At 29.3% G+C, this 11,529-nt stretch overlaps 1 protein-coding gene across 7 annotated transcripts in view; it reads left to right on the top strand.

The window, feature by feature from the left end:
• The window catches only part of LOC111638867 (cysteine/serine-rich nuclear protein 3-like), a 95,490-nt gene that overhangs the window by 76,467 nt on the left and 7,494 nt on the right, over positions 1-11,529 (top strand). For 6 of the 7 annotated variants that reach the window (XM_023384638.1, XM_023384639.1, XM_023384636.1 and 3 more), the window contains one exon: positions 5,957-6,317. In XM_023384638.1, coding sequence (XP_023240406.1) covers positions 5,957-6,317 — 361 coding nt within the window. Of the gene's footprint in view, positions 1-3,990; positions 4,142-5,956; positions 6,318-11,529 lie in introns of those variants that run through there. The other variant, XM_023384642.1, reaches the window with a different exon arrangement.

Genomic DNA, 11,529 nt, shown 5'->3' with positions numbered 1-11,529 from the left:
TGATAGTTGGATAATAAACCGTTTTATTGTAATTTGTCTTTTTAAATTATTTTGAGTTGATATTAAAATTTGGAAAAGGGGGATCCCTAGATCGGTAAAATAGGCGAATTTCCTTCTACAACTTCGGTTGTTGTTCATGATACAGTTAAGGCTTTAACAAAGTTTGAGCGATTACGTAATTAGCAAAAAAAAAGTTGAAATAAAGTGATTAAACAAAAATTATAACAAATATCGTAAATAATAAATGCATATATAGAGATATTTTTTGGAGGGGGAAATGGTCTTCACAATTTGAAATCGATCGAACACACTGTGCTCGAATGTTCGTGTAAATGCGCGCCACCTATCGTAGGGTAAATGCCAGAAACCTTCGCGGGAGTGTATTAAGAAAAAACTTCCCAAAGCTTCATGGCAATCGTACTACGCCACAAACCTTCACGGGAGTATATTAAACAACTTCCCAAAGTTTCACGGCAATCGGATAAACGGTGTGGTAATGCATGAAGGACACACACACATACATTCATTTTTATATATATAGATTTTGGGCATTTCAGAATGGGTAGTTTAAACATAATCCCTTCTCAAATCATTAATGGATGCATTAACTTGTATGTTTTGAAAATTGATTTTGTGATTGCTCAATAGCATTTATGTATGAAATATGTATATCCCATATACTATATATTTTTTAAGATACAGTCTTGATTTTTCATAAATGATAATGTGAAAGCACATAGGATGAATATCTAGATATTGAAAATATTCAACAAATAGAGAAATTAGTCAAGCTGCATTTCTGAAACAAACTCTAGGACTGTTTATAGGATACTTTAAAATGTCATATTACAGCCTGTAAAGTATGCATACAGAACCTTACAGCAGCTAAACTATTCTTATTGAAGTGTTGATGCTGCTTCATCTTACTTTTATTAGCATTAAAAAATCAACATTAATTAAACAAAATTATTAGAATGTATGGTTTGAAGAATTTACATAAAAGAGCCTCTTAGAGGATCTTTTATGCAAATTCTTCATGGCTTCAGCCAACAACCAGTGTCCAGCTGCTTATAATGAGAACAGAATCCAATGTATCCAGGTCAGTATCTTTTCAAAAATTTGAGATTTGATGTAGGTTCCTTACCTGGTAATGCTCCATGCGGGGCCAGGAATGTACTTGACAGTACATAGTAAATAAAAATGAATGAAATGAATGAATGAATGAATGCTATCTGCAACCAGTACAACATTTAGAGCATGCAGCATAGATATTTGAGTGGTGGAACATGATAAATTTACCACAACTTCAGCATCAATGGGTGAGTGGATAAAACTACCAAAAGTTGGTAGTTTGTTGTGGATTGGCACCTGGCCGAAGACTGGCTACATGGAGTTTTCTTGGACTTTTTTCACGTTTTTAACACCTAAATAGAGGCAAATAAACAAAATCAAACTAAACCTTCAGCATGTTTTATAGACTGTCGAGGCACTGTTTTCTGGAATGGAGTGTATAACTGCCACTAACGCTGTAAGTCAGGTGTAACAGACAAACAGTCGCTGAGCCTGGGAGGAATGAAGCCTTAAAATGGAACTGATAAAAAAAATCGTCAAAAAATCGTCGTAGGTTCCTTAGAATGACAGGCTGGATGACCAAATGGCCATTCCATTCAATTATCCAGTGGATCTAACTGCTATATGCTACAGCATTATCACTTACGACTAGACTATAATAATTGTGCTCATATATTGTATGAGAGGTGTTCAAAAAGTATCAGACCTTTATTTTTCCCACGTAAACCAATGATGCACGGGAGATCTCTTTCAGTGGAGTTGTGGAGGGGACAGTCATGCACAGTCCTGAATTTTTTTTCTGCCTGCAGGAAGCATCAGTCGCTGCAGTCGGCCTATGAGTGAGGACGTATAGCCAGCTCTCGTCAGATTCCACTAAGTTGGAAAATGACTGAACAACGTGAGCAGCAATATTGCATCAAATTTTGCCAAAAGCTTGGCGATACCCAAACGGAAATCATTTGCAAGATTCAGCAGGCTTTCAGGGACGATCCTCGAGGCCAAAAACAGTGCAACAGGTCCGCAGAAATGTCAAGGTCGTGTTGACATGTTGACAGTTTTTTTTTACTCTTGTGGGGTGGTGTATCCTGAGTATGCACCACAAGGCCAAACCATTACAAAGGAGTACTACCAGGAGGTCCTTCGTCATCTTTGTGATGCTATGCGATGCAAACGACTGGATCTGTGGTCAACCAAAACTTGGCAGCTCCATCATGATAACACACCTGCCCATTCTGCGCATCTGATTCAGACTTTCATTGCCAAACACAACATTCCTGTGGTTCGTCACGCTCCGTAATCCCCCAACATGGCTCCGTGTGACTTTTGGCTATTTCCCAAGCTGAAAATGTTGCCAAAAGGAACCTGGTTTTAGTCAAGAGAAGACATCATGCGGAATGCGACGGACCAGCTGACGGCTGTTCCAAAAGATGCGTTCCAGCAGTGTTTCCAGCAATGGCAGGAGTGCTGGGAGAAGTGTATACATTACCAAGGAGACTACTTTGAAGAGGATTAGGGTTTTGTACCTCAAAATCAATAAATGTATTTTTGCTGACCAAAGGTCCGATAATTTTTGAACATCCCTCTTATATAATATATAGTAGTGTATTATCTTCATGTCGGTCAGATTTACCACATTGTCACTAGTGACCTTAAGGGGTTGGTCAATTTATCTGATGGGTGGGTAAATTAATTGGTATGACATATCAATTAATTATTATTATTTTTAAATGGAATATCAATTAATACTATATAATAACAACACCAAACGATTGCCTAATTATCGGGCTATAATATGGCTATTTTAAATGATTGGAACTAAGTAATTTGACAATTAGAGGTAGGCGTTAGGCGCCATCTCTTAATTAAATTAATAATTAAATAAATAATAATTAAATAAATAAATTNTCTCTCTATATATATATATACATTATATTATGAAGCAGTTTAATACAGTTTCTATAAAAAATGCTAAAAACTAAATTAAGGTTGATAGTGTGTCCAGTTTGATATTATACCATATTTAGTGGGAAGTTGTTTTAAATTTAGTGGAAACCATAGTTTGAACTAATGGAAAGCTTGTCTATGATTTGGTGTCAGTAATACCTGAGAGTCGACTAGTATTGGATTACTAGACATGTCAGACTGGCAAACAACTGGATTACCAAGATTGTACTGTACTGTGTTGTTATTAGACATCTATCTTTTAAAATTTTATTACTATCTCATAATTATTCTTTTATTATTTATTTACATTGTTTATGTTATTATATTTGTATAATTTTTAGCATTTGTCTTAATCTATTCTTATCTGATACAAAACATTACTATATGAAAAATAAGGAAATAATAATGCAGAATTCAATTTTAACCATAAAAATTAGCCTATTAAAAAATAGGCTAATTTTTTTTCTGCATTTTTATAAACTATATAATAGATTTATTAATAGGTGTACAGTGCTATAGGATGATAAATGAATGGCTTGCAACTTTACCATTTCTTTATTACTTCATAGTTATTGATTCATAGTATCATTTATATGCCAATGTGGTCTGCCAATGCTTAGAAAATTCCATTTGAAGTCCTTTGAAAAACTAAAAATATTAGTATTGTTGTAATTCATTGAAAAATTTTTAAATTTAAAGAAATTAATATTTTTACATGCACTAACAATAATGTCTAATTTGTTTTTTTTTATTTCTTTCTTTTGAGTCAAAAAATTTAAAATAAGTGTTATCATTTTAAAGCTAAGTGTTTACATTTTATTTTAAAAATTTTTTTGTGTAACATACACTAATTTAATCTTGAAATTTTATGTTTAACAAAAATTTAAGGAGATTTAATATCTAATCATTTTAAAATTTATAAGAAAGAATTTAATCAGCCAATCTGGTGGAAGTGCTGCAACAATGATATGCATTTTCTTTGTTACTAGTTATTTTGCAGTTTTCATAAGAGTTAAAAACACAGTATACCTTTATTAATAAAATACGTTATTCTGAATTTAAATAGTTAAAATTTTCAGAGAATTCTGTTGAGAAAAATAATAATTTCAAAAAATGTTATGTAAAGGTTAGTTTTCCAAAAAATTGTATTTTAGTATAACTTGAGAAAAAACAGTTTATCAAACAGAAAATATATACCTTACTTGCTTTTCCAACAGTTTGGAATGCTTTTCTAAATGTTTTCAGCTTTAATAATTTATTAAATAATTTAGAACAGTCTGGAAGAAAAGAACTAGCCCAGAGTGGGACTTGAACCCGCAACCTCCAAGCAGTTGTTTGCTTCCAGGTGTATTTTAACTTTAAACATAACCATTTGTGGTATAGAGATGACACCTAACATTTTTAGCCTTTTTCAGGACATCAAAATGCTGGAAAAGCAAGTAAGGTGTTTATATGTATATGTGTGTTATATTTTATGTTTATTACCTGTTCCAGTTTGGATCTCAGTTTATTTGTTAATGCCCAAGAACTTTTCATGCTGGTTAAATTCATCTTCAGGCAGCTACTCTAATGGCAATTTTCCATTTTCGAGTTAATCACCAAAGAATCCTATATTCTATCCATTTCTAAAAACCTTTTGTTTTATTTTTCTTTTCCTTAAATTTAAAATTATTGTAAACCATTATGCAGATGAATTCTACAAAGCTTATTATTTAAAATTTAGTTTTATAAATTCATTTATTTAAAAAGATTTTTTGATAATGTGAGTTAGAATTGGAAAATTATTGCTTAAAAATTTATATATTTATTTAACATAGTAATAAATTCAAAAAAATAGTTAGAAAATTAAAATAAGAAAAAAGTTTTTTTTATTAAATTATGTTAAAATAGCTGATGAATAATTTGTTAATTATTATTTTAAATACTTTAAGCAATTTAGTAATTTTAAATACATAATTAATGTAATTTAAATATGTATTTAAAATTAAAAGGTTTTAAAATGTCTAGTAGCATGTTCCTTAAAAGTTTATATAACTTCAAATGAAAACATTTGCTAAAAAATACATATATAATTTTGTTTTGAAGCTCTTGAGAGAGTATTTTAATGTATTATTTTGTAACTGTATATTTTTTAAAGTGGTGCTTTAACCTGATTATGAGGCAAAAACAATTCAAACTTAACCAGTAAACTATTTATTAAATCAGATGTTTTCAGATAGCCATTTTCTATTACTATCTGAAGGATATTCCAAAATAGAACATTACTTACAAACTTAATTCTATGTATAAGTAATATACTATTAGTTATTGAAATACCTTGATAATGGTCACAGAGATAGAAAAAAACATTAGATTTTATAAACAATTTAACCTTAACCAGCAAACTATTTTGTAACATTCAATGATATTAAAATGTTCAAATTTTTAAAAAAAGGATTGGAAAAAATATGTAAGAAGAGTTATGCCATTTTTATAAAAAAATTTGAAATTTATATTAAATTATTATATTTTTGAATAATTTAAATGCTCTTAGCCATATTATCAAGTGTGGGCTTTACTGAATGTTCTGAGTACAACATTCAGTGAAGGTCCATATGTTTACAGATAAACATGTGTAAACAACTATACATATGTTTATCAGTAAACTAATTACAATTTTAGTGTACAGTTAATTGTAAATGGATGAATTTTGTTATTAATTTATTTCATTATCTTATTTGCTATTAAATATTTAAAGATTTGAAAAACTTATCTAATGTCTCATTAAATTTAATTAACATTAATTAATCTATTAGTAAAATTTGAATGGTTAAATATTTGCAACCATTTTAATATTTGTAAAATTCAGAAATTCAATTTTGTATTAATAAAGTTAAAATAAATATCAATAAAATGAAGAAAATTTAAATAATTAAATTTAATTTTGTTATATTTTTTTTAGGCTAAACTTGGATCTTTCATTTCTTCCTCCATGTCAAAACGTCAGTATGAAAACTGCATCAATAATGGTGCAGGAAATAAAAATGATATGGAAAATTCAGCATCACTATTGATGAATAATAAAGACTATTCAAATAATTTAATCGATAAAGATGATACAAGTAACAGCAGTGTCCAGTCAGATGGTTGTTCAGAAGCTCCTACTACTTCTACAAGTCAAGCAAGTGCTGACAATTCTGAGATAGATGAACCTCCAAAGAAGAAAAGAAAAAAGAATGTTTGTTTTAATGGTGTCACGGTCTACTATTTTCCACGTACACAAGGGTTTACATGTGTTCCCAGTCAAGGTGGTTCTACTTTAGGTAATAATTATTATACTGTTGTCTTCAGTTTGAATTTTTAATGTTTAAAATTATTTATTTTTAATTTATCTTAAACTTTTACATTTAATAGTACATTACAAAATATTTACTCAGATATGATTTATTTTAAAGTAACGGAATAATCCATTATTTAACTGTTATCAGAATACAGTGAAACTATGATTCATTGATTTTGTCAGGAGACCAGACAAATAAAAATGATAGATACAAAAACAATACAAGAAAATGAAAGATGTGAAAGCTTGTATGTATTTACTAAACAAAAAACCTATACCATTTATATTTTTTCACTGTCAAGTTCAATCTGCATTATTTTTTTTTTAAAAATCATTAAACTTATTTTGTAGCACTTTTCAAATCAAACAATAACCTCTCAATATTCATAATATTTGCTTGATCTCATTTGGTGTCACAAAAATGCTTCCATAAACTCAAAACCATAAACTCACCTGTAACTTCATCCCTCCTCCAAGTAACTTTACTTTTCATCTTGCTGAGTATTTCTTTCACATTTAGCATACTCTTGTGTTGTAAGCTCTTGGTTGGGATCAAAGTCCTTACCAACTGGGCTTTCCCCCAAGCCAAACCTAGTGTTCATCTTAAAGAACAACATACCCAATATTTATGTTGACCTCCATCACATCTGATTCTTATTTATTCTTTATACAGCCATATTTTACAAAACAATTCTGAATTGTTGCCTGGTCACTCATTGTCATGCTGAAAGAATAAAATGAATGGCCTGCAGTATTTGATCTTCAGTTGAATCCCTTTCCCTGCATTCATCAGACATAGAGCTCTACATTAGCATGCTTTCGATATATCCACTTGTAGCATTGATCACACCCAAATAAATTGACTGTACATTTTGAGGATAATAAACCATTTTTACTAGAGAATGAGCAGAACAATTGTCTATAACAAGGGGAATATCGTACCTTGTGCACTGAACGATGCAATAAGAGCATGCAGAATGTCTGAAAGTCTTCATTATAATGATGGAGTAAGTGTAAATAATTTACACTTTTAAATTGGCATAATAAGTTAGGTTACAGGTAGCTTCTTAATATTGTGGTTTCAAAGACTTTCTAATAATGATGGTCACTCATTTGTCTTGTGTTATTGCTGTTTATGCACAGTAGCATTGTCAGTCACTTCTTTCCTTCATGCACTTTTTCTTTCATGGCACATCTTTTTTTCATTGCCAGGGTTTGGGCTGGTATGTATTTTGTCTATATTATGTTCAGATGTCCTGCACCTTGTTATCCCTTTAGTAGTTTCGAAAGTTTTTTTAACCAGAGATTTACGACATTGATATTCACCTAGATGGCCTAGTAGCACTCTCCTTGGTCACTTTTTTAAATACTAGGCCATGGCATTGCTTGGATGGGAAATCCAACCATTCGATGCAGAAAGTTTTCAATCCTCATTGTTGAAACTATTTTAAGGGAATTTCTTTTCACAAGATCTTCTCATTAAAATGAATGTCTGATGCTTGGGGTACTAGTGCAGACTAAAAGAACATTTTTCATCTCACTGTATGTCTTTATCTTCTTGGCTGATGTAACATATTTACCCACTGATTGCACTTTTCTTCTGAATAATTGAATTTAAGGTTGATGGTGGAAAGCCTAGTCATTTAGTTACATCAATCCTCTTCTCTGATGGATTTTTCTCCATCTCTTCTATAATTATGATGCACAGTTGTTATTTTAAAGTCCAAATTTGTTTCATACAAAATACTATGTTAGAGAAAGTTAAATTAAAAGATAATGCTAACAAGAATACTATTTACTGTAGTGGATCAAATGTGTGTTAAACTATTTTATGGTTTCACCTGGTGAATAAGCACAATGAAATGATTTACACTAACAAAAATCAGTAAGTACTAGAGCAAAGGTACAAAATTCCTATATCAATAATAGTAATTTGTAGACTTCCTTTAATGACAAAAATAAGATTTTTAAAGTTGCAATTATAAACATTATAATATTTACTACCAAAAAGCATTGAGTTACCAGATCTGGCAACATGAATATAGATAGGTTTTTTCCAGCTTATTTCATCACTACTGTCCTTCAGATCATTGCCTGGAAGATAGCTGCTCAATCTTGTATGCATCTTAACTGTACAGAGTGCAGACTTTTATTTGCTACACTATTTTCCAAAAACATTAACTGCAACAGCAGTTGATGTTGAAGAGAAATAACAATAATTAAATATTTGTCATAAAAATGCAGTTTAGTAAGAATCAAAACTGAAATATGTTAGAAAATGTTAGATGAAAATGAAAAATATGAAATTCATTTAATTTTATGCTGATTGATTATCTTTATCATGATCAATTTAAAATTCTCCTACTTTTGAATCAACAATTTTATACTTTAGATATAAAATTCAGCAAAACTTTTAATTTATAAATTTAATAAAAATTAAGCATTTTATTAATAGAATGAAATACAAAGATAATATAGATAGCTTTTAAAAACTATGTTATGACCATTGGGTTATTATTAAAGATACTTAAGTGAGAATATAGACTACTGTACTTCTTGTATTGACATTTATTAGATTTATATAACAGATAATAGCAGAAGTTTTTTACAAATTGTTTACCTACATAACTTATTATTAATATAATGCATTGTAGCATTATTCAATAAATTGTTTTTAATAGATGATAAATTTATTAAAATCATTTTACAGCTTTTAAATATGTATACAGTCGACCCCCCCTATAAGATATAGATACGTTCCAATTTATTAGGAATCCGATTTCTTACAAGTCGTTCCAATCACAGCCCGACACGTGTCAAGTTTACGGACTACGGCTGATTGAAAGGTTTTCTTCCATAAAATTAATCGATTCTACACTAATCCGACTCGACATTTCCAAAATACGTATATTTTTTCGTAGTTTTATAGGAATCGTAATTATAGGGACCATAATTATAGGGGGGTCGACTGTATAAATTAAATATACATATTGGTGAAATTTCTAAAGTTTATTTGATTAAAATTTTCACAAACCAATATACAGTGGTACCTCAGGATACGAAATTAATCCGTTCCGAAACTGAGATCGTATCATGAAACTGTCGTAAGGTGGATCATCTTTTCCCATACGATTACATGTAAAACCAAATAATTCGTTCCAACGCGAAAAACATACTCAAATTAAAGCCAAGTAATACATTAAAAAAATAACTGTAGTAAGGAAAACAAATGAAAAATGCGAACTAATGTAACGTCGTATGGTGAGTTTTTGTTCGTATCGTGGAGCAAAAAGATGTTCGAATTTCATGTCGTATCCTGAAAATTTCGTATGCTGGGGCGTTCGTATCCTGAGGTACCACTGTATCAATATATGCAATTTTGTATCGGATATTGGATTTTTAATGTTTCTGACTTAATTTCCTCAGATTTCATTTGAAACAGTTTGTTGGAAATTGTCTACTAGTGTAAAGATAATTTTATTTTGAAATATGTTAATAAAATTATTCTATGAAATAGTCAATGGACATTTTAGATAATCTTGATTATTCTGTTATAATTATTCATTGTAATTTGTATTCAATATAGCAAACTAAGATAGCTGAATATATTGAAACAAGTGTCTGGTTTACTATAGTAATTAAAAAAAATTCATGACTGTATCACTTATATTACTTATTAGTTTTCATCAGCAATGGTTCATCTGTTATAATATATTAATGTTAATATATTATAGGAGATGATAAATGATGTTAACAAAAATCAACACTTAAAAGTAACAGAATTAATTTAGGAGCTGGTATCTAAAAAAAATGGAATCTTTCAAATTGAAAACTGACAGTTATCAGTAGTCTTTAAAAATGATTAGATCTAAAAATAACAAAATGCTGCATGCTTGTAAATTGAAATGCAAGGGAGTATTGTCATAGAAAAAATAATGTTGAAGAAGAAAACTGAAATTGAGACAATGTATTTGCAAGCTGACAAACAGTACATATGAAAGATTACAGAGAATTAATATTCTCTTTTGTTATTGCAGTTGTGACTGTACAGGACAGTCACAGGAAAATTTTAAGTTGAAATATGTTTTATATTTAAAATATGGAATACTAAATTAAATTAAATTAAAACATTTAATGCTGTACTCGTTCATTAATAATGCTTTGTAAATTTCCCTAATAGAACATATTATTAAACATATAAAAAATGTTTTATTTTAAAAATTATGCATTGGTAAAAATATTTTCAAATCATTTGTGTTAAAGTGTTTTCAGAATAAAACATTCCTGGTTATCAAATTTATTTCGAAAATTAACAAGATTAAATTAATGAAATAAATACAACTGCACAGTAGAATTATTATTTCCTAAAATTTTTGTATATAAGTACATAAATATGTAGAAATAACTATGAAAAGAAGATAGTTTATCAGACTAATAGTTTTAATGTGTAATAATCATTGAAAAGTAAGAAAAAATTTATTAGTTTTTCACAAATTCTAGAGAGGTCAAAAGACTAATATTAATACATAAAATTTTTTTATGTTAAATCTGCTAAAGTACAGTAAAACAATTGTTCAGTATAAAGAGAGATTATAATAAAATTATACATTATTCTCTGATTTAAACTTTAAACGTTGCTTTCTTTCAGTGTCTTGATTGTAAACTTTTATTAATGCTTTAAGATGTAATTTTTCCCTTTCAATACTGGAAACAAGTCAGACACAAGCTGAAATATCAAGGATAATAAATACTTTAAGTAATGCCATTATCAGAGTTAAAGGTCATCTTTGATGATTACTATCTGGTCATAGAAAATGTTATATAAGCAATTAACCAGCTATATTAACTTTCTCTGGATCTTGCAGCATCTACAGACACTTGAAATGATTAAGAGAGGCTTCAGTATCCTATGATTATGTTTCATCGATATGTTTGCAAAAACAAACAAACAAGAGTTCATTCATAATATTGGCAATTCAAATTTAAAAAACTTGTTCAAAGATCAATGGATAAAGGATTTTTTTTTTTGCATGTTTGAAATGAAACTCAAAACTTACTGTTTTAATATATAAGAAACTAGCTTACCCGTTGCGCATTGCTGCGATCTCAGAAGAAAGGAAATTCAAGCAAACTCGTTATGATAAAATTAAATTTACATTTTATCATTTTTATTGAAACTTATTATTATTATTATT

Source organism: Centruroides sculpturatus, unplaced genomic scaffold (assembly GCF_000671375.1).
Source record: "Centruroides sculpturatus isolate CEXI.00-Female unplaced genomic scaffold, Cexi_2.0 scaffold1276, whole genome shotgun sequence".
Taxonomy (NCBI): Eukaryota; Metazoa; Arthropoda; class Arachnida; order Scorpiones; family Buthidae; genus Centruroides; species Centruroides sculpturatus.
Note: the sequence above shows the minus strand (reverse complement) of the source record. Positions and strands in the feature narration are given on the sequence as shown.